This window comes from Peromyscus eremicus, chromosome 11, assembly GCF_949786415.1.
Source record: "Peromyscus eremicus chromosome 11, PerEre_H2_v1, whole genome shotgun sequence".
In the NCBI taxonomy this organism is placed as follows: domain Eukaryota; kingdom Metazoa; phylum Chordata; class Mammalia; order Rodentia; family Cricetidae; genus Peromyscus; species Peromyscus eremicus.
In genome coordinates, this window is record NC_081427.1 from 72,812,471 (window position 1) to 72,837,834 (window position 25,364).

Genomic DNA, 25,364 nt, shown 5'->3' on the forward strand with positions numbered 1-25,364 from the left:
AACATAGTGGAGAACACTTAAACATTTGAAGTCAAATGAGAGGAGAAAAAGTCAAGGAACAGTGAGTGTTTCTTAAACTTTGCAAATGTTCCATATCTATCTGATTAGCTTCACTGGAGCTAAAACTAGGGGCAAAACAATTTTAAGAATCATGAATAAATACCACCACATAACTGGAAATTGAAATATTACAGCTTCAGAATGTGTCAAAAACATCCACCAAATTAATTCCCTTTACGTGCCAAACTCTGAAGTAGTTTATAATTTTTTAACAAAAAATCATGTTATATAACATTATGTAAAAGAATTTATATAAATATTTTTCTCACTGCAGCAAGTTGTCTTTAGTAAAGAAAAATTTTAATTCTCAAATTTTTACAATTCACCATGGTTTACAACTGAGTTGCTAAGTACCTGACTTTTATTGCTAATGATACAGAAATAGTTGTAAAAGGACATTTTGATTCTCGATTTTACTATAATTTTCCTTTTTATATATCTTACATACAAGCTGTTTCAGGATGTCCTAATATGTGGCTCTCGGAGCTGCGCACTAACAGCAGTTTAGCTTCTTCAGTAGACCGTTCCTCCTGAAAGCACTCTGGCCTTGAGACTTGATCTCCTGGTAAGACCTAGGGTCCCCAGTTCTGCTACCTCCAGCCTTTCCTTTCTGCATTCCTGTCTAACTGCTGTCCACAGGCTAACCTACTCTCAACCAGAGACCCATGGCAGTCACAAAAGGCTGGACTCAGGGAGGTAACCTTTACCTTCCTTCCTGCCATTCAGTTCTCTTCAGACTTACCTTTAGAACCCATAAGCTCGCCTCCCAGCCTACTTCCATCCCCTAGGACAGACCTTAACAGAATAAAGGCAGTTTACAGCAAACCCATGGTCAAAATTAACAAGACAAGTTTGTCCACTCTTGCCATACCTAGTCAATACAGTACCTGAAGTCATAGCTAATGTAATAGGACAAATAGAAAACGAATAAATCAAAGGATTTTTACTTGAAGATGGTATGATTTTATGTACAAAAGATACTAAAAACCCTCTCAGAAAACTTCTACAGCTGATAAATATTTTAAGCAGAGCAGCAGGATACAAAATTAACACACAAAAAAGCAATAGTTTTCTTACATACAAATGACTAAATACTGAGAAAGAAATCAAGGAAATGGCACCTTTTACAATAGCCTCAAAAATATATTGGGAGAACTCTAACAAAGTGAGTGAAAGACTGGTATAATAAAAACTTTAAGACATTGAATCAGAATTAAGAATTGTATCAGAAGATGGGAAGATCAACCATGCTCATGGATCAGTAGGATTAATATAGTGAAAATGGACATCCTACTAAAAACCGTATACAGATTCAGTGCAATCCCCATAGAAATTCGAACAAAATTCACAGAAATCGAAAGGGCAATTTTCAGCTTCATATGGAAACACAACAAGACCAGGATAGCTACAACAACCCTGAAGGTATTCTGGAAGCATCAACACCACAGATTTCAAGTTATATTACAGAGCTAAAATAATAAAAACTGGCTGATATTGGCATACAAACAGACACACTGATCAACAGAATACAATTGAAGACCCAGCTATAAATCCACACAGCTAAGGGCACCTGACTTTCAACAAAGAAGCCAGAAATACACACTAGATAAAAGACAGCATCTTCAACAAATGATACTGGACAAAGCGGACTGCCACATGTTGAAGAATGCAAATCGATCCATATTTATCACCCTGCCCAAAACTAAACTACAAATGGGTCAAGGATCTCAACATTAGACCAGATACACTGAATCTGAGAGAAGAGAAAGTGAAGAATAGTTTTTAATTCCTTTGTACAGGAAAGGACTTCCTGAACAGGACTCAATCAGCACAGGCACTAAAACATCAATTAATGAATAGGACTTCATGAGGCAAAAAAGCTTCTGCATGACCAAAGATACCATCATCTGGATAAAGAAGCAGGCTACAGAATAAGAACATCTTTATTAATCATATATCTGATAGAGGATCAATATCTAGACTATATAAAGAACTTAAACAAAACCTTGAACATCAAGAAAACAAAAACACCAAATTAAAGTATGAGTTATAGAGCTAAATAAACATTTTTCAAAATATGAAACATAAATGGATGAAAAACAGTTTTAAAAAGTTCAACATTCCCAACCATCAAGGCAACAGGAATTAAAACTACTTTGAGATTTCATTTTACATCATTCAAAATGGCCAAGATTAATAAAACCAGTAACCACTCATGCTGGTGAAGATGTGGGGTAAGAAAACACTCATCCACTGCTGGTGGGAGTATAAGCTGCTATAGCCACTATCGAAATCAGTGTGGAAGCTCCTCAAAAAGCTGAAAATTGATCTACCAAAATATCTAGCTATACCACTCTTGAGCGTACACCCAAAGGACTCCACATCTTACAAAGAGATTATTTGTTCATCCATGTTACTGTGGCTATATTAATACCACTCAGAAATTTGAAACAGCCTTAAATGCCCATTAAGAAGAATGAAATCATGGAATGTTCAGATAAATGGATAAAGTTAGAAACAATCATCCTGAGATAACCCAGACCCCAAAAGACAAATGTTGCATGTTTCTCTTATAAGTGGATGTTAGCTTTAAGATTTAGATATGCAAATTTTGATCAGAATAACCACAGAAGTTAGATAGTAAGAAGGCAGGAAGCATGGGAATGAGAAGGAAAGGGATCTTCTAAAGAAGGGAAACAGAATTTTTTTTTTTTTTTTTTTTTGGTTTTTCGAGATAGGGTTTCTCTGTGTAGTTTTGGTGCCTGTCTTGGATCTTATTCTATAGACCAGGCGGGACTCGAACTCACAGAGATCTGCCTGCCTCTGCCTCCTGAGTGCTGGGATTAAAGGCGTGTGCCACCACTGCCCGGCTGGGAAACAGAATTTATCATTGAAACAGACAAAGGGGGAACTAGAGTATGAGGATTAAATGGGGAGAAGGATAGGAGAGCCAGAGTAAAGGAAGGAATGTAGGAAGGAACAACTAATATTCAAGGCCTTTTAAAAAGCCATAGAGAAACCTACTACTGTAGAAGCTACCTAAATGTAATAGGAATTTAAATAGTCACCATACAACGGTGGAGACAATGCACCTACTAGACATCTTATGTTACCAAGGAAAACCTCCAGTTTTAAAAATGGATTACATCTTGTTGAGTTGTTGGTTAAAGGGGGCCTAAAGGCTCCCCCAATCCCCAAACATCAGAGGTAATTTTAATTGCCAAGGCTATTGGTTAATCTCCACCATCTGATTATAAGATCATATGGTTGACACAACAAAGACACAACTTACTCAATCATCAAACATGGAGAAATGGAGCAGGTGTCCAACAAGAAGCTTCATCCCTACTGACTACCTAATTCATGGTGCTGAAACATACTTTGCAGGCTCCCAGATGAGGAAAACAATTATCAATATCATCCAGATAGAAACCCTGTAGCTTACATTGACCTATCTGCCAGATAAACTGGTTCAACAGTGGCTCCTCAGCAAGGATTATCTTTGAAAGGCGCTCCCCATTGCTGTTTGAATACTGGCTGTCTAAAGTGTTATGGAGATCTGACACAATTGTTTTAAGTGGTATTGAACATAAGTGAAATGGGCAGACGTCGCATTCATCACTCAATAGGACATGTTTATTTGATATCAAACCATACAGGATCTATTAATAGCTTATTCTGAATGATTTCACATGTCTTGAGTAGAAATTATTTTATTCTCCTCTCTTCTTTTTACTGTTTATAACATCTAGATTTGGGACATGGTATGGAGTCAACAAAACTATACTAACAAGAATGCACTTCATAACATATACTGTCCAAACTAAAAGCTTTTTCTTCTTTTTTGTTTTGTTTTGTTTTTTTGAGACAGGGGTTTTCTGGCTGACCTGGAACTCACTCTGTAGACCAGGATGGCCTTGAACTCACAGAGATTCCCCTGTCTCTGCTTGCTGAGTGCGGAGATTAAAGGTGTGAGCCACCACCTCCAGGTTACAAGTTACTTCCAATACATTGGAAGGTACAAAAAGACAATGACTAGTTAAAGATCTTATACAAAAGAGTATTTGTATAAGGAGCTAGATTTTTATTTTTTCAAATCCAATGGTGATTGTTTTGAAGAGTCACTATCTAGATGCATCATTTTAAGATATCCTTTTAGCAACATGCTATCCAGCACTACAGAGAATTCAAGCCTGCGGCCATGGTTTGGCAAGAAAAAGAAGATGGCTGACTACAATGGTGGGGTAAGCAAGCACAGAGGAGCCCTGCTTGTCACAGCCACATGGCAGTTCTACAACAGGTCACAATGGAGGGAAAGCGGGTATGTGTACATCATCTCTAATTTGAGCTGTCTGGGAGGAACATGTCGTAAATACTGAAGAAGCCTAGGGGATTTCAGATTAGAACTATGTGCTATTCCATTCAGACAGGCAGACTCATCTCATGTAACATTTCATCCACCTAAGACATTTTCAATTAAAAGCCACTACTATAATTACTATTAGAAGTAGTACAGAAATAATCTATGACTTTACATGGCTTAAATATGCATCCCAAATTTTGAGATATCATTAAAGTCTAACAGAAGGTTTCATGATTATGTAAAATTGAGACAAGCCAAACAATGAGAAACACACTCACAAAACAAACAGCTCCTTTTGTGGTGGCATTCTTAGGTATGGAGATTTTGTGAGAGTTTCTAGGGAAGTTTTCACTCTCTTTTGTGAAATTCCAACAAAAAGAATGAGGAGTAAATTCAGTATAGATAACATCACAATTCACGTATAATGATAAAGATTTTCATATTTTTATTCTTCCCTTAGATTATAAATTTGTTTTTTATTATTATTTTTTTAATTTTATAATTTAATTTAATTTTACATATCAGCCATGGATTCCCCTGTCCTCCCTCCTCCTGCGCCCCCACCCTCCCCCCAATTCACCCCCCCATTCCCATCTCCTCCAGGGCAAGGACTCCCCTAGGGATTCAGCTCAGCCTGGTAGATTCAGTTAAGGCAGGTCTAGTCCCCTCCTCCCTGCACCAAGGCTGAGCAAATTGTCCCAGCATAGGCCCCAGGCTCCAAAAAGCCAACCCATGCACCAAGGACAGGTCCCAGTCCCACTACCTGGATGCCTCCCAAACAGTTCAAGCTAATCGACTGTCTCACTTATCTAGAGGGCCTAATCCAATCCCGTGGGGGCTCCTCAGCTATTGGTTCATAGTTCATGTGTTTCCACCAGTTTGGCTATTTGTCCCTGTGCTTTTTCCAACCTTGGTCTCAACATCTCTCGCTCATACAACCCCTCCTCTCTCTCACCGATTGGACTCCTGGAGCTCCACCTGGGGCCTGGCTGTGGATCTCTGCATCCGCTTCCATCAGTCATTGGATGAGAGTTCTACCACGACAGTTACAGTGTTTGGGCATCTGATCACCAGAGTAGGTCAGTTCGGGCTTTCTCTCGACCACTGCCAGTAGTCTGTTGTGGGGGTATCTTTGTGGATTTCTGGGGACGTCTCTAGCACTTTGCTTCTTCCCATTCCCATGGGGTCTTCATTTATCATGGTCTCTCTTTCCAAACATGGTATGTACTCACTCATAGGTGGATACTAGATGTAAAACAAAGGACGACTAGACTGCTACTCACAACTCCAGGGAGGCTACCTAGTAAAGAGGACCCTAAGAAAGACACAGGGATCACCCAACAACAGAGAAATGGATGAGATCGCAAACTGGATGTGACGGGGGGTGGGTGGGGGGGTGGGTAATGAAGGGCAAGGGTCGGGGGAAAGAGAGCTTAGGGGAGTGGGAGATGCCAGCTGGATCAAGAACAGAGAGGGAGAACAAGGAAAGAGAGACCATGATAAATTTGATTGTTAAGACTAGTGTTTCAAATGAACTTTTAGATTTGAGCAACTGTGGTGGTATTGTGTTCCCCAAAATACTGTGCGCCTTAATAAACTTACCTGGGGTCAGAGACAGAACAGCCACTAGATACAAAGGCTAGAAAATGTTAGCACACAAAACGCCTTTAATCCTAGCATTCCAGAGACAGAAATCCCTCTGGATCTCTGTGAGTTCAAGGCCTCATTGGAAACAGCCAGGCCTGGTGACTCACGCCTTTAAACCCAGAAAGCAGCCTTTAATCCCAGGGAGTGGTGGTAGAAAGCAGAAAGGTTTATAAGGCGTGAGGACCAGAAACTAGGGGCATTTGCCTGGTTAAGCGTTCAGGATTTCGGGCAGCACAGTTCAGCTGAGAGCCATTGGGATGAGGACACAGAAGCTTCCAGTCTGAGGAAAAAAGACCAGTTGAGAAGTTGGCTTGTTCTGTCTCTCTGACCATCCAGCATTTCACCCCAATAACTGGCCCTGGGTTTGATTTTATTAATAAGGACTTTTAAGATTCATGCTACAAGCAACCTATAGCAAGTTATATGACTTAACCTCAGTATCTCAGTGCTTCCCTACATTTACACAGGAAGGATGTGGCTGTAGAAGATTTGAAAAACACAGGTAACTTTAGACATCTTCTGGCAACTGAATTGGCAGAGTCTTCCTATAAATGCTCTTCCTGAGCACGCTTTATACAAAACAGTAAACAATCATAGACCTGATGATTTGCTTCACTATGAAAAGAATATGATCCATGGCAAAATTTAGAACAGAAAAATTATAAAATGATAAGTTAATCTTTTCAATCATATCTAAAACTTATTTTAATTTTATAGATTACTGTAAAATACTTAAAAATAATACTTCCATTAATTCTTTGAAGATCTCAAACAATATATTTATCATGCTTATCCCCCTCCAAGTCCACTCATAGTACACTATTACCTCTCTACCCATCCAACTTCAATTACTTTAAACCCATGGAGTCCAGTTCATGTTGCCCAACTTTTTGTGGGTATGGGGCTTGCACTAAAATGTGCTCTACCTAGAAAGGGTTACATAAATAAAATCTTTTGAATTGGCCATTGTATTTTGGTGAAATTTGGCTATTATGTCTACAACTACCTTGCTAATTATGAAAGAGGCAATCATTCATTCACTCATATATCTTTGCATGCATATGTGAATAGATAAGTGAATTTTTGTGTGCATCTATACATGTGTGTAGGTGTACTCGTATGTATAGAAGCCAGAGGTCAACCTCAGCTCTATTTCCTCAGGCACTGTCCACCTTTTCCCCTCTTTTATTCTTTTGAGACAGGGTCTTTTGCCAGTCTGGTATAATCTAGGCTGGCTAGACAATGAACACAGGGATTGCAGGTGGGCGCCATCATGTGTGGACCTTTTAACCACTACAGAACCAGTGTAACTCAAGCTAAAACAGACTTTAATCCAAAAAAAGGGCTAAGAAGGCTAAAGTACAATAGAGTAGGACTTTGGATGACACCCAGGAAACAGTACTGATAATGTGGCTATTTAGGAAGCAAGAAGTTACACATTTTAGAATAAATGACTATGATAAAAGTTATGGTTGCTAAAGTTCAAAATTGGCATCTGATTCTGAGTTTGGCCAATGAGGAATGACATTTTAGTTTCAATAAATAATGGAGTTGAGCCGGGCGGTGGTGGCGCACGCCTTTAATCCCAGCACTCAGGAGGCAGAGCCAGGCAGATCTCTGTGAGTTCGAGGCCAGCCTGGGCTACCAAGTGAGTTCCAGGAAAAGTGCAAAGCTACACAGAGAAACCCTGTCTCGAAAAACCAAAAAAAAAAAAAAAAATAATGGAGTTGAAAAAGGCAGCAGGTAGAAGAGTCTAACCCTGGGACTCCCTGAGCCTAGAATCAAACTGGATTGATCCAAATGTTTCAAGTTTCTTCATTCTTATGCTCTACTCAGTTTACACTGTGGACAACTTGTGATCTATTCAGTTTACATGAGGAATCTGGATTTGAATTGCATAACACACCAACAAAAATATGGTTCTTAATAGAGTCTCACAAGCTGCTTTCTACGTCATTATTTCTATGTTCAAGTACAGAAAAGAGATATAGACCAAGGGTTCTAAAAATGTGCTCCAGAAACACGAGACATATTCTGAGACTCACAAGGTAAGAGTTATTTTACTATGATACTAAGACACTATCTTTTTCACTGTGTTGGCATAGTAAAAATGCAATAAAAGATAAAACTACCTGCTGGCATAGCATTCATGAAAGCAGAGTCTTGACTACATTCATGCATACAATCTTCACTACAGCATATAGAGAAAAACATGTAGACAAAGAATGAAAAATGACTGTCATTTATTCTTAACTCCTGAGTACATCTGTGTATGGCATACTACGTACGCTCTCTGTGATGGCTGTCTAAAGGAATAGCAGTCATGTAGTTGAATCAGTTTTTAGAAAAGAAGGCCAGTTTTAATGGAATGACATTTTTCCCTATGAGACTGATAGACAAAGTATGAATACTCAGATCTGTGTATGTGGAAATTTATTCTCTGGAAAATACACAAAGCAACAGTGGCATTCCAAGAAAAACAAGTAGTACTGTTTGTTCCCAAAATTAAAACTACAGTTGTAAAACTGGGAATTTGAGGAAAGATTTTTCCCCTAGTATATTAGATAGGTGTTTTTTTTAATTATTAAAACTTTTATGTTAAGATTTCTACTAATAATAGTGGACTCATTTTTAAATTCTGTGTAACAAAATATGTCAACATTTGCATAATCTGCTTAATTTAGTGAAATAATCTCTTTCAAATACAAAATTCATGATGTTACAAAATCCTTTATGGTTATAAGATCCATTCAGAGCATTAAACAAACTAGCAGATTCTCATGAGTATGAAATGTGTCTTAGATTGCATACAGCAACTATATTGTATCGAGTGTTGCTGTAACATCTAAGAAAACAGACATAGTTATTTGAAAAAAACTATCACGACAGTCCTTCCTGTGCAGTAGAGGCACACATACATACCTTGTAACCAACAGTTCTCTAGTTGAATGTAGCACCTGTTCAACAATGAAGGGTACCTGTCTGGTACTTGAAACCTCAACAAATACTCAGTGCTAATGAAATCATGGTTACTGGAGGAGAATCTACAACCACTAATTTACTAAGTGAGCCCAATCCCTAACAATCTATAAACATTTGTCCTTATATCCACAGAAAAGTGTAGTCTTCACTCCTCATCAAGGAAATTTCTCTTTGCAACAGATGGAGACCACTACAGAAAACCACAACCAATCAAAATGCAAATTGTAGAGCCTAGTCCCAATGGATACATATACAAAGCAACACCTGAACCTAAGGCTGAGAGAACATTGTGAAAGACTGTGTGGAATGATAGTAAGAACCAGAGGATCAGGAAGTTTGTTGTGAGATTATGTCTCCTAGTAACACCAGAAGCTATACCTGTAAAATCTTACCAACATCATCATTCAAACATGAGCTGAGCAAGGATGACATAAATGAACATGACAAACTGGATGGGGGAAAATCCATGAGGCCTCAACCCTACAAAAAGAAATACAGGCAACTGGGTAAAGTGGGAAAGGAAGAGGTGTTCTTCCCCTGGGAAGAGCACGCCAGTTGGCTGTCTAGTTCCAACAGTCAGCTGTGGAAACACATACAAGTACCATTATACAGACTGAAAAGGTTTTGTTTCGGAATATATATGTATAAACAAATACATATATGCATGCAATAACAGCTAATGAAAAAGAGGTCATGAGCTTGAAGGAGAGTGGGGAGGGATATATGGGTGGGTTTGAGGAGAGGAAAGGGAAGGGAGAAAAAAAAAGTTCTGTCATGACTGCTTGTCTATTTGAGGCCTAACTGCACATACATTCATCAGTGCAGAGAAGACATTACAAAAGAGTAAACAGAAATAAATTAAAGAATTTAACTGTGTTCATTCTCTCATATAGTAAAGGTATTTTTAAAAATAGAATGTTTGTTCAATGTTTTGCTATGGAAAGTAAAGTTATTTATCATAAAAATATATTATTTATGTGACCATACAATGAGTTTTCTATTAGTACTTTTAAAATTATTATTAAATTTTCCCATCGTTAATTCCTTTAATGGTGAACACCTATCTTAGTTTAACAGTCCAGAGCTTTATCCAATACTTATGAAAGTGAATTCAGGGAGAAATGTCTTTGAGCTCATGATCACCTGGCTCTACACGCTTGGGTAGAACATTGGGGTAGTGGAAGCATATGGCACAGGAGAGCAGAAGAAAGGGGGGAAAGGAAGTGGCCAGAGACAACAAGACAACCTCAAGGTCCAAAGCCCTAGTTACTAACTTCCTGCAGCTAGATCCCAACTCTCAAGTCTCTAGAAAACCTCCCAAAATAGTGCCACCAGGTGGATACCCACCTCCCAACACATCAGCCTTTTAAGAGGACACTTCATATCCAAACCATAAAAACACCAGATATTAGAAACCATAGAAACAAAAAACTCTCCAGTCAATGAATAATGTTCATGTTTTAGTATTTAAAGATAACCCAGGAAAAGACCTCTGCCAGAATTTTTCCCAAGGATAAAGGGCAGGTAGAGGCGTGAAAGGAAATATGGGAATACTGTATTGAATAGCACACACAATACTGTCAGATTTCATTTTTCAAAATAGGATTTACTGATTTTTAATTTTTACTTGTGTCTGTGTGACACATGTGTGTATGGGTGTTTGTGTATGTGGCACCACGTGTGTATGGGTGCCTGCAAAGCACAAACATGGAATTGAATATCTGGAGTTTGAATCACAAGCAGTTGTAAGCCATGAAATGTAGGTGACAGGAATAGAACGTGGGTCCTCTAGAAGAGCAATGAGTGCTCTTAACCACTGGTGAATTGTTCTACAGTCTACGGCTTCTTTTTATATTTGTATATTATATTCTTTGTTCCTACTCACTGTACCCCCCGCCATTTACCAGCCATTGTGTGTGTGTGTGTGTATGTATGTATGTATTTAAAAAACAAACACCCATACACACATGTGTCACACAGACACAAGTAAAAATTAAAAAAACATTGTGTTTACTGGGCTTTAAAGATTTAAATAAATTATTACTTCTTTAATGCTTTAAAACAACTTCATGATCATGGTGGATGGTTTGTTTTTTTTTTTTATGTGTTCTTGGATTCGGTTTGCTAGTATTTTATTATTTTTGCATCAATGTTCATGAGGGAGATTGGTCTGTAATTCTATTTCTTTGTTGTGTCTTTGTGTAGTTTGGGTATCAGGGTGACTGTAGTCTCATAAAAAAGAGTTTGGCAATGTTCCTTCTGTTTCTATTGTGTGGAATAATTTGAGGAGTATTAGTATTAGCTCTTCTTTGAAATTCTGGTAGAATTCTGCGCTGAAACCATCTGGCCTTGTTTTTTTTTTGTTTTTTTGGGTTTTTTTTGGTTGGGAGACTTTTAATGACTACTTCTATTTCTTTGGGTCTATTTAAGTTGTTTATCTGGTCTTGATTTAATTTAAGTAGTACCTATCCAGAAAAATTTCCATTTTTGTTGGGTAGAGGTTGTTGAAGTATGACCTGATGATTCTCCAGATTTCTTCAGTGTCTGTTGTTATGTCCGTTGGGTACCAGATGTAAGACGAATCTTAAAAGGTCTTATTAATAAAAAACCTGGAGCCAGATATTGGGGTGAAAACTGAGAGATCAGAGGAATAGGCCAAGCCACAGCCAACCTCACCTCACTAACTCCTCAGCCTCCAGAGAGAGCTAATTCCTGTATACTCACACCTATATCCTTTCTGTGCCCTGCCATCGTACCTCCTCTCTCCGCCCAGCTACATCACTTTCCTCTTCCACCCAGCTCTATCACTTCCTATTTGTCTGTACAGACTTCCAGACCTCTATGGTTAACTACTTCTGGGATTTAAAGGCATGTGCCACCATACCCGGCTCCGTTCCCAGTGTGGCCTTGAATTTACAGCGATCCAAATGAATCTCTGCCTCCTGAATGCTAGGATTAAAGGTGTGTGCTACCATTTGCATGACCTCTATGTTTAATACAGTGGCTGGCTTTTTGCTCTGATCCTCAATAAACTTTATTGGGGTACACAAATAAAATATCACCACATTTCCCCTTTTTCTAAAATAAAAAAGGTATAACTAATATAAGAAAAACTATATACAATAAGTATAATAACTATATACAATATATACAGGCAATAAATATATCAACAATCAATCACACCCTGTTTCATTTCTGATTTTAATTTCTGATATTCTCTCTCTGCCTTTTGGTTAGTTTGGATAGGGGTTTGTCTATCTTGTTGATTTTCTTGAAGAACCAACTCTTTGTTTCATTGATTCTTTGTATTGTTCTCTTTGTTACTATTTTATTGATTCCAGCCCTCAGTTGATTATTTCCTGTCATCTACTCTTCTTAGGTGAGTTTGCTTCTGGGTTGTTTCCAGGTTCTGGCTATTAGGAATAATGCTGGAGAGGATGAGGAGTAAGGGGAACACTAGTCCACTGTTGGTGGGAGTGGAAACTTGTATAGCCACTTTGGAAATCAATATGGTGGTTTCTCAGAAAATTGGGAATCAATCTACCTCAAGACCCAGCAATATCACTCTTGGGCATATACCCAAAGGGTGCACAATCATACTATAAGGACATTTGCTCAACTATGTTAATAACAACATTATTTGTAATAACCAGAACCTGGAAACAATACCTCTCAACTGAAAAATGGATAAAGAAAATGTGGTACATATACGCAATGGAGTATATCTCTGCATTAAAAAACAATGACATCATGAAATTTGCAGGCAAACAGATGGAACTAGAAAATATCCTCCTGAGTGAGGTAACCCTGACTCAGAAGGACAAACATGGTATGTACTCACTCATAAGTGGATATTAGATGTAAAGCAAAGGATAACCAGGCTACAATCCACAACCCCAGAGAAGTTAGGTAAAAAGGAGGACCCTAAGAGGGACAGGCATAGATCTCCCCTAGGAAAGGGAAATAGATAAATTCCCCTGAGTAAACTGGGAGCACAAGGGGTGGGAGAGGAGGGAGGATAAGAATATGAGGGAACAGATTGGGGGATGGACAGAGAGGGAGAACAAGGAAAGAGATACCTTGATAGAGGGAGCCATTATAGGGTTAGGAAGAAACCTGGTGCTCGGGAAATTCCCAGGAATCCACAAGGATGACCCCAGCTAAGATTCCAAGCAATAGTAGAGAGGGTGCCAGAACTGGCCTTCCCCTGTAATCAGATTGATGACTACCCTAATTGTCATCATAGAACCTTCATCTAGCAACTGATGGAAGCAGATGCAGAGATCCACAGCTAAGCATTGGGCTGAGCTCCTGGAATCCAGTCAAAGAAAGGGAGGAGGGATTATATGAGCAAGGGGGTCAAGATCATGATGGGCAAACCCATAGAGACAGCTGACCTGAGCTAGTGGGAGCTCACAGACTCTGGACTGACAGCTGGAGAACCTGCATAGGACTGAACTAGGCCTTCTGAATGTGGGTGACAGTTGTGTGGCTCAGGCAGCTTGTGGGGTCACTAGCAGTGGGACCAGGATTTATCCCTAGTGCACGAACTGGCTTTTTGGAGCCTATTCCCCATGGAGGGATACCTTGCTCAGCCTTGATGCAAGGTGGAGGGGCTTGGTCATGCCTTAACTTGATATGCCAGACATTGTTAACTCCCCTTGGGAGGCCTTACCCTCTTTGAGTAACCGAAAAGAGAGGGATGGGTGGGATCGGGAAGAGGGGAGGGAGGGGGAAATGTAGTTGGTATGTAAAATGAAAAAAAAAAAAACTTTAAAATAAAAAAAAGGAAGAAAGAAGAAAAGAAGATTGAACAATGAAAAAGCAACTTTGTAGTAACTTTGAAATCAAACTTCATTATACTTACTCTTTTAAATAAAAAGTGTAAGATAAAGAAAGTAATGCATTCATGAATGGATAATGACTGTATTTTAATACAACTTCTTGAGTTATTAGAAAAGTAATGACAGCAGTGGACTGTTGGTAGATGGCACTTGAGATAGAGCAACGTTTGTTTCTTCCTATCATATCATTCTTCATTGTTTTAAACAATAAATGTAAACATCCAATCAGCCCAGCTGGACAAACAAAAACAAACAAATACCACAGTCAGTTTCTCTTTCTAAGAATTGCTCAAGCCAATCCATGGAAAGCATTCCTTCTTGGGCACTCTCTGCCATGTGAAAAGGAATGTTTGGGAGATGATGAGGAAAGTCCTCACAGGGGAAACATTAAATCCACTAGTTCAGATATAAGTCACATTTTCTAGTTGGAAAATATCAACTAGTAAAACCAAAGTTTTGGTTTTCTTTTGTTCTTTGAGTCATAAAAGAAGTCATAAAAGGCCAAGGGATTATTTTTGGCAAGATCTGGTTTGATAAACATGTTTGTACTTTATCCTTGGCTCCATAAATGCTAAATGCCTTGGAATTTCAAATGACAGGAATGACTTTTGTCAAGCAAGAGTTCCCTTTCCACTGATTTTAGGCAGATAAGGTGTTGTAGCATGGACCTCTTTGATGCCCTCAGGACAGGGCTTGTTCCCAAGAAAGAACAATTGATTATAAGGTAGAAACTTGTAATCTCTCCCCAGACCTGCGGGACAAGAGAAGTTTCCACTTACTGAACACACCCACGTGGCACTAGCAGGTAGCACTCCCAGATCAGACACTGAACCTCAGCAAAAAACCTTCCAGGTACACTGCTCTCGCATCTCTTTCGTTTTCTCATTCCCAAGTTGTAATGTTTATAAAAACAACAACAAAAGTAAATCTAAAATATTTTCTTTAGTTTTGTGAGCAGTTCTAACAAGTTATAAGCCAGAACTGAATTGTTGGGTGTTCAGTTGAACTAGAGAAGCCACCCCTGTCAGAGAAAATACCCTAGAATGAAAAAAGGCACAAGAACCAGTCTGGATCTTCAGGAGTGGACTCTTTCTCCCATGATTCTCACACTGAGAATAAAGCAAACATACTTTCAGATATGTAGCCTAAAGCTACTGGTCTTAAAGCCCCCAAACTATGTGTCCAAAACTGCCTTATCTTATGATTCCAGTTTTCAGACACAAAATTGAGGTGTGGGGAAATCAACTCAAGTCAGATGTAATTCAATTCAGGCTGATCAGACTCCATACTGCTAATCTCATGTCCATGTATCTTATCAGACACTGAAAATAAGAAACAGTTATCCCATTGTGACTTCAATGACACAGGTTTTAAGTTGATTTGTAAAACCATAGAAAACCTTGTAGGTGTGTCTAACATTCAGCCAGAAAGTCATATGTTCAATGGAATAGCTATGAATGCTCTCCAATGCAAAATCATAAAAAATGTAATGCATTGTAAGATTTTTCTTTTGTTTCTTGATTGTGTTGTTCTGATAAATGAAATGTATCTTGACACCCAAAGGGTGGCCAAACATCAGAATGACCATTATTGGGAATACAGCTGTCAATAAAAGCTGGCCTGGATGTGAGGGAAGGAAACTCTTATACACTGTTGGTAAACCAGTGCAGACAAGTACAGATTGCTTTGTAAAGGAGTCCCAAGCTTTCTCAATAAACTAACATAAAACCCTCGAAATAGAATGGCCACAGGACCCACCTGTACTCTTCTGGGCAGAAGAATTGCATATTCTACTGCAGATACACTTGGGTAGCTATGTTCATGTCTGCTCTACCCACATTAGCTAGAACCTGGATACATATTATAAATGAAGAGACAAAACATGTGGTACAGATACACAACGGAATATTACTCTGCTGTGAAAAACATGAAATCATGAAGATTACAGGTAAACAGATGACACGGAAAAAACTAAACTGTGAAGTAATTCGGGCACAGAGTTCTCACACAGGGGTCCCAGCTTCACATTTTTGTTTTGTTTTCTGTCTTAACTTGGAGCACAATTGGAAGCCAGGAAACCACAAAGGGGCTTTTGGGAAGTCAGCAGATTAAGCAAGGGGGTGGGGAGGGGGATAATAGACTGTAGGTGAAATGAGAGTAGGAGGTAGAATACTGGGGGTAGAAAATCTAATGTGGGGAGGGGCACAGACGTATGGAGATGTTAGGGGGCTACAGAGGATAACTCTAAAGAAGAATTAAGAAGCCGTATGGAAGCCTACTGTCTCACAATACAATGAAAAATTTTGACTGGAAGGATAGAAGAACCATTTAATATGAAAGAAGATAGGTAAATAGTGGGTATTAAAGAACTAACTAGGGATAGGGTGGGGGAAGAGGGAGAGGAATGGGTAGTAGATGGGTTAACTAAAACCAAGTATTATGAAAAAGTGCATGAAAGCTAATTTCAAAATATAACTGAAATAAACAAAGCACAGGAGCAAAATTGCTTTGCATGGATGGACAATGCTACTCCTCACAGACACGGGTTAAACCTGCAGTGCACAGCATGGGATTCCTTCCTCGGGTCAAAGAAGTACAGGGTCTCATACACACAAGCCATTGCCACCGCACTTGCTTCCACAACAACTGCATGGTGAGACGATTGTGGAGGAAAACACATATTTGGCTACAGGACAGAGAAATCAGTTGTAAACCAACTGGGTAACTTCCTCTCTAGTATTATTGTCCCAATGGTAATGCTATCAAATTGCCTTATAAATATGTATGCTTATCCCCATAGACCTGGACTGATCTCAACTATGGTCAGAGTGACTTTTTTTTGTACATGGCAGCAGTAGAAGCAGAGACTCATAGCTGGTCAAAGTGCTGAGAACTCAAGACTCCTATTCAACCCTAACTGGGTCCCCACTATCAACACCCCTGGAAGAATAATGGAAGAACTGGAGGATGAGGAATGCTGGAAACAGACGTGACATGGAACCCATGGCAGCTGTGGCTACTGCATAACCCCCACACAAAACCAAGCCATCTAAACTCCAGCACAGAGAGGAAGGTGCTCTCCAGCCTTCACTCTACTGAGGAGCTACTGGCACATACAGCTCCTGAAGGATGGAGAATCAATTGATTATGGATTAGTGCATTTTCAGAAAAAAAAAACCAAAAAACAACCAAACATGAAGTTGGGAAGGGAGCAGAGAGTGTTGGAGGGGAGAAATGGCATGTATGGCGAATGGCATCAAATGATAGTTCACTGAAATGAACAAAATTCTCAAGAATAAAATTAAGTTTAGGCATGTTCGTGAGAATATGTAAACCATTTGGAATTATTTCTTTGAATATCATAAGTACATCATTTGTCCCTTCCTCCAAACCCTCCCATGTATCCCCACTTACTCTCTTTCAAATTCATGGCCTCTTTTTTCATTAACTTTTGTTACATATACATAAGTTGGTTATCCAAGACCAAAAGGTCATCCCTGAAAACATATAAATACAAGTAACATTATACAGACCAAGCATGTTGTGTGTGTGGGTGTACATGCATGCACACATATTTAAACAATTTTATACTGATTATTAGAGCTACCAGCCAAAGTATTTTTTTCTTTATCCAGCTATCTTCCTAAAGGTTTTTGGGTTAAAGAATGCTAAAGATGTAGTGCTCATTTCTAAGGATACTAGCTCCAGTGTGAAGAGCAGCAGTCATTGGTGGTCCAAGGAGTAAAATAGTGTGTCCGTAGTTATGGGGGTGGAAATATGTTTTTTTAAATGAATATGTACATATTTAGCTATTTGACTCAGTTCTCAACCCAACACATTAAAAAACAGATGCTTTAAAAAATGATCTGTTGGCAAGATGCTTGTTAAATTTTATCAGCTGAAATATTAAAATTCATAATGAATTAATTAACACATCATATAAAAATAAAATGTTTTTGTTTCATCGTTTTACAAAGTACTATAACCAGTGGTGGTTAAAACTGGGAATTTTGTATGTCTTGATATGTGTTGCTCAGAGAGAAACTAAATTTATAGAATTACCACTAAATTGATGACATTTTCTGTCTTCACTCTTGAATTGAGTTGGCAGATGTTTTTAAGAACAAAAAATTCCATCTTATTACAAAACATATTAAGCAGGTTTTCCTGCCAGGCATGTCTGACAATGTTTATTGCCTAGACCAAATCAATCCCCTTAAGAAGCCATAATATATTATAGCAAGTATATTATTTGATAGTTAAGGAAAGTTGCTACATGAAAGAGTTAGTCCTTTGATCTCTTACTCTGCCCCTCATGCATTAGAAAGGTACCACATAATCCACTATGTAGTCACACCTACTTACAAACATTCAGCAAGTAAAACAGGCTTGACTAAGCCTACAGTTTCAGGCATCCATGCTATTTTAAGTTAGTCTGTGCATATTAGATATTGCATCAACTTGAAAAGAGATTGACTATTTACTAGAAGCCAGGGAAGAAGAAAATGCAAATACTTGAGTATGCAAGCTGGTCACTATTCAAAAATATTTGGATCTTACTGCACTTTAGATCATGAGTCTATACAAAAAGTTCCAAACTTGGGAAAACTCCAAAATCTGGATTGGATGTTCCCAAGCATTTTGAATAAGAAAGACTCAATCTGTATGGGGAAAATAAGGTAGTTCCAAGGGCTAAACTGGAATAGCTGTTTCTGATTTATACAACCTAACTTTATTGTGGAGATTCTACATTGAAATGGCTACAGTGACAGCAGTGAGGATGACAGAAGACATTTGTCAGCCTGCACCAGCACTGTCAACACACCCAACCCACCATATCAAAAGTACATTTTAAAGTCTCAATTTTTTCAGAGTTGGCTGTTTCTTAACAATTGCAAAAAATTCAAATTAAAAAAAAAGTAGCAGAAAGAAATTCAAATAAAGGCTTTAAAAATCAGTCAGAAAACTATCCCACACCAAAGATTCTGAGTGTTAAGAAATAAGATTTTAGGCGGATGTCAACAAACGGTCAATCCATACATATGTGAGTATCTTCAATGTGCAAGGCCAGGTTCTGACAAGAGTCTATAATGTCTTCTGTAGTGGGTAGCCATTCCAGCTTTGATCTGGAAGTTCCAACCCCCATGGAGGCTTCGGTAACTGTCACGCCTACAAGGCGGGGCCAAGAGAGGACCCTGAAGACCTGGGATCCGGATGCACTGGCTCTCTTGGTTCCTGGACCCTGGACGCTGGAGGTAGACTGAGCAGAGTTCTCCAGAGAACACCGCCGGACTGCGCCATACCTTTTCCAGACCCCGTAAACTATCCCTTCATTTGTAAGTTACCCCAGAAAATATACCTCCCTTTTAACTATGTAGAGTGGCCTAAATAATTTCACCAATAGTCTTCTTGACATTTGGACTTCTTCTTTGATGGCTATGTAACTTCCCTCCTTATCTCCAAATTCAGTAGATTGTTAATTTCTCATGCTTTCTAAACCTCCTTCATGTGCCATCAGCAAGACCACCCCTTCATCTCACCTTAGATGAGAGATGTCCAAGTAGTCACAACACGATGTTAGACATTCAACATCTAGTCTATCTACCTGTATTCTACCTTTATTCTGTAAGTTCTATGAACAGATCTTAATCCTGTTATAAAAAGCTCATTTGATATCTAATAATCTTCACTTCTATGTTGAAGTCAAGTTTATCTAGTTATGTCTACACCAAGATCTAGTCTTCTTGGTTTGCTTTCTTTTCAGGGATCAACTAGTAATAAGTGGATTGAGTATTTCTGTTAGTGTTTAGTGTTTCCTGATTCTCCTATAACTTACTTTGCACTACTGAAAAAAAGTGCCTCTATGTGCTTATTGTTAAGGATTGAAACACAATGGGAAAAGGTAGGAGGTATACTCAGAAATTTAGAGGATTATAGGAGACCTATGTAAAGAAATAAAATGTAAACATATTAACAACAAAATTATGAAACAAAAATGCAAATGCTACCTTAAAATAGCAGATGATAAAGTGTGCAGAGGCTAACTACTTGTTATTGTTTTCAGAGGTTTTGGTAAGCACCAGCTATTGCTATAGTGGCAAGGAGGCAATGTTTCATCTGGGTAGAATCCAGATTAAGGGAAAAGAAAGGAAACAAAGTTACAGATTTGACAAAGTACCAAGTGTATACACAGTAGAGCAAATGTGTAAAGCAAACACCATTAGAGTAAATGTGAGCAGATGTGTGAAATGGAAATAACTGTGGCTAAGGACAAAATATTTCCACTTCCATCCATAATTTTAGTACTGACAAAATGGCTAAAAAAAAGAAAACAGGATACTCTTTTATACATTCAAGTAAGAAAGTATAAATCCATCAACAATAAATCTTACACTAATTATATTAATTAATGAAATATTACTTACTTTTTGGAATCTTATCGTGGGTGCTGGACTGGATAGGATACCAGTAATATAGTTTTTTGTTTGTTTGTTTTAGTTAAAATGCAACTACACAGAAAAAAAATCAAGCCATATACGTTAACAGTGTAGGATTTACTTAAAACAAATAACTGTACTTTGGGATTTTAATGAATGGCTCTATCATCTTATTAAAACTTTATTGAGACGACTCTAGTCTACAAATGTATATTATGATTGATCTCCTTTAGGCTCAGAGGACACTGTGCTGAGCGAAAGTACACTAAGTTTCCCCCCCCCCCTAGAGTTTATGTTATCCTGATCACAGTCTCCTTATCAATAAATCTGAATCAATATTGGTTATCCTACTAAGCAAGAACACATTTGTCTCTATTCTTTACAGCTGGTCAGAAATCTTTGATTAAGACTGGTGAGGTGGCCCAGTGGGTAAAGGAGCTTGCTGCCAAGCCTGATGACCCAAGTTTAACACCCAAGACTCACTTCGTAGAAGAGAACTTCTCTCCAAAGTTGTCCTCTAACCTCAACATTCAGGATGTGGTATGTGTGTATGTGTGGACCCACATTCATACAACACACACACACACACACACACACACACACACACACACACACACACACAGAGTAAAGAAACTGCTCAAATGTTAAGAGCACTTGCTGTTGATGAAGAGGACTTGGGTTCAGTTCCAAGCATTCACATGGTGGCTCAAATCATCTGTAACTCCAGTTCCAGAAGCTCCAATGCCCTCTTCTGATATCTGGGGGCAATACACATACATGGAACATATACACACATTCAGGCAAAACATGCACACACATAAAATTTAAAAATAAACCTAATATTTTTTGAAAAATTCAATATTTATAACCATCAGATATGACTATACCATATCGTATTTTTACCACATATACTTAATTTTCTTATTTCAGCTCCATAATTTGTTTTCTCTGGGAAGGACAACGTGGTAAAGATGTATAGGGACAAAAGTCCATACTAATTACATGATTTGAACATATATTTCTACCAGTTCCTAGCTATGTGATTCTGGACTGTAACCTGTGCATCAGTTCACTTAACTGTAACCAACCAATTTCTGACTGGATGTAAGACTTGCTCCAGAGGATGAAACCCATACTTGGCACCATTATTGGTTCAAGAATCTGTGGTTGGACAGGTAATGGGCCCTACCCAAAACAGACCAAATCTCATCACATTAATGGGATTTACACATTAAATCCTACTCCTAATCTGACGTTATTGGCAATTGTTAGCTGTTGGAAAGGAGACACAGTTTTGTCTAAGAGTGCAGTCCCTGGTTAGTTAACCATACTCCTGTGGAATATGGCACATCCAAGAATACTTGTGCAGCATATAAATTGGTCCAAATGGGTTATTTTTCTTTTAAAGGACACAAAGTAGGATGGGTAGATGTAGGAAGAGTTTGGGGGTGGAGAATATGACCAAAACATATTATATAAACCTCTCAAAGAACAGATGAGAAATTCTAAACAAGAATGATTAAGAAGAGTATAAATAATAGTTAATTCTCCTCCTTATATACCATGCTCTGGTAATATTTGGAGACATGTAGAAGGAAAAAATAATTTCTTGGGTAGATCACTTTTTATCTTAGAATAAATGAGACAATCTTTTTCCCATTTAGAGCAAAGTCTTATCATTCAGAAGTATGTTGAAGTGTTTCAGCATATACATGCTATTATGCACAATCCTAGGTGATTTTAAGAAAAACAGTGTTAAGAAAATATGATATTAACTCAAAGAGCCACATACAAGCCTGTATGATGTAGATAAGTAAAGGGAACCTCTTTTGGGCCAAATGGGACAAAAAAGAAAAGCCAATCCTCTCCTCTTTCATAAATAAGTAAATAAAATGGAAAATGAGTAAAAATACCTACAGTATAAAAATTAGAAAAGAATTAAATGAAAAGTAAAAAACAAAACAAAAGAGACTGAGTTTTAGTAATCAACAGAGTATAGTCAGAGCTGCAGAGATGAAGGAAATAAAGAAAACATACATATAAAAACAGAGAGAAAACCCAAGCAGTGCTGCCAAGACAGACTGGAAGGCAAAGGAGAAGTGACTCTTACGATGGGTGCTCGAGACACTTCTTAATCCATACAAATTACAAGCCAACAATGAAGAAATAAACATCTCAACATTGCCAAGTCACCGTGCTGCTTACATCTCACATACACACATGAAGACTATTTATGACCTGTGTATTCAAAAAGCCTTACAAAAGTCATTTTTGGAATCTGGATATGAGAAGCACTTTAATCACAAATGATATTTACACACTGGATGATATGGCAAAAATTTAAGGACACCAGATGGACTAAAAAGCCAGTATGAAAACTTTGGTGTAGTTGGACAAAGATTTCATATATCTACAATAGGACAAACAGAATACTTAAGAGACTTTAAATTTAATAATTATTAAATAGTGAGATGATTTGCAAAAGTTGAAATATTTTAATCTCCCTAACTATTCTGACTCACAGTATTAAATATTCTGTGTATTCCTGGTTAGGATACAGATTTCAGAGTCTTGAAAATTAACACAATACTCCAACAAAAGACTGCTGTTAATGCTCAATTTCTAAAACAAGAAAAACTTTGCCATGTCATAAATGAAGATAAAGGAAAACGAAACCAGTAATCAATGAATATTACCTCAAAGATGGTATGAAATATTTAATTACTAATCTTTTAAGGATAAATGTGAACATGGGTCAAGTCGAATATTCTAAAATGTTACTACTGCCCCACAGGTTCCAGCCAGGTCTGGTGGCTCACACAGAAATGCCAGCAGGGAAAGACGAGAACATCACACAAGTTTACGTGAAGCCTGGATCACATAGAAGTCCCAGGTCAATCTGGGATACACAGTGACTCTTGTTTTTTCCTCAATCTTCTCTATAAACATAGAACATTAAATTGTAAGTTTAAGTGTACTGAATTGTTCAACTTTAAAGAACGTATCAACTTCCTATCTTCCCTCTTGAGCAGCATTTTCTTTAATGCTTTACTGTTAAATTCTAGCAAACAAAATACACACCCTTAAAAATGGCACACACTCGTGTCATCAAAGAATATGTCAAAGCACAAAAATGTTCTTGTGTGTTACTACAGAACTCTGTGCCCTTGGGTGGCACCACTGCAGGGATCCCATGACGCTGTGCAAAGACTCATGGGTGTGACAAGAGGAAACACCAGTGACCCCCTTACTGCACTGCCCCTGGACGGTTCAAGCTGAAAGATTTACTGAAATATTAGTTACTTTCCCTCTGAAGGGACTTAGACACTATGGATGGATAGTTGTTCACAAACATCATCTGGTGAAACCTGCCACCCCAGATGAATATAGTTTTACATCTTGTTTTAGAATTGTTATGTTATATTTATTCTCATAAGACATTGAAGTAGTAATATGCTGGAGAATTGCATTAAAGAGTTTTCTTCCTTTTGCCTGTATTATATTAAAACTAGAAACTGCTCCTTGAAACAGCAAATGACATAAAAGACAACAGCATTTGTCTAGCAACTCTATAAAATGTTGCATGAAAATAACAGTGATAGGTCTTGTAACTTTAATTAAAAAGGGGGAAAAAAACCATCCAAGCAGACAATAACCATGGAAAATAAATGTTCACTAAAAACTAAAGAATCAATAAATTTTAAGACAATAAAATGATTGATATGAAATGAAATACTACGAAAAGCAAAAAGGCAGTGAAGCGAAGTAGTGCACTTTCTCACCCTGATAAACAACTGCATCATTTCTTTCTCCTTTTGGGGGTTACGGTACTTCTCATAGAAATCACGGCGCTTCTTTGTTTCTTTTGAGACTTTATCTCTCCTTTCCCGCTTCTCTGCTGGCTCATCCGTGCCATCAGAAGACCACTGTTTGTGCATTTTTGGCTTTTCCACTTCAATATAGTTTTCATTTGGATTCAGGACTATGACTCCATACCCTTCCTGTTTTGAAATTGAAAAAAAAAAGTGGTACAAACTGATATCAGAATTTATTTCAATCCATGAAGAAAGAAGTTCCTAACATCCTAGGCAAGGTAATTTAATATAGTTTCAAGTTACTAAATATTCTTTTAGCAAAAATTATGTTAAATTTGTAAAATAAAGTTTAAAATTGTTTGCCTTTATTATATGGACAAATAAGCACAGATTATCTATAAGGATAAAAACAGAGTAAAAGGATGAATTTTAAATGAAAAATACAATCTATTCCCAGTGTGATTAAAATAAATTACCAAACAGGGGAATACACTCAAACCACAAATATGTGTTTTTAGAAAAGTATATCACCTGTGTACCTTGAACCTTACTGTCTTTCCATATGGAAAGACTAAGAAATCACAGAGCAAAATAAACCAACAGGATGATGAGTGGAAACACTGTTTAATCTTGAAATTTGTTTTATGTCTCAGGTCACAGTAATAGGCTATCTTATTTAAGAATGAGTGCCTGGAGACTGAAATTTCCAAAGTTTAACATCACAACTTTTGAGCTATAAGGGCTTTAGATTTCAAACATATATTTTCCTGACTTCTCACTTCTACAAGGCAAACATTTCTGCAGGTATTAGAATCATCAGACATTTAGGCTGAACTGATGAATTAATCTAAACATTAGAAGTACAGCAACCAGTACCAAGTTTGAAGAATGGAAAACATTTAAGCAATTTATGTGTCTTTTCTATTCAATTCTGTATTATGAATGTCCTAATTATGATCTTGTAAAAAAGACCTTTCAAGGTCATACCTAGAAACAAAAATATCAGGAGCACAGAAAATAAAGTTTGTAAATTCTCCATCCTTACTAAAACAAATGTAATGTTTCAAACTATAGCCATAGAAATTTGTACATGAATTTCAGATTTCAACTGCTTTTAGAAACAAAACCAAACATAAGAAGATATATTTAAAAATACTGACAGTATAATCTTGACATAGCCCCAAGTTCGTTCTTTGAGATATGCTCCACTGGGGTT

The 25,364-nt window shown here is 37.8% G+C and overlaps 1 protein-coding gene across 7 annotated transcripts in view; it reads right to left on the reverse strand.

Annotated features, from left to right (window-relative positions):
* Arb2a (ARB2 cotranscriptional regulator A) overlaps nt 1-25,364 on the reverse strand; it is a 464,203-nt gene that overhangs the window by 230,899 nt on the left and 207,940 nt on the right. For all 7 annotated transcript variants that reach the window (XM_059276570.1, XM_059276574.1, XM_059276573.1 and 4 more), the window contains one exon: nt 24,116-24,334. In XM_059276570.1, the coding sequence (XP_059132553.1) occupies nt 24,116-24,334 (219 nt within the window). The remainder of the gene's footprint in view (nt 1-24,115; nt 24,335-25,364) is intronic.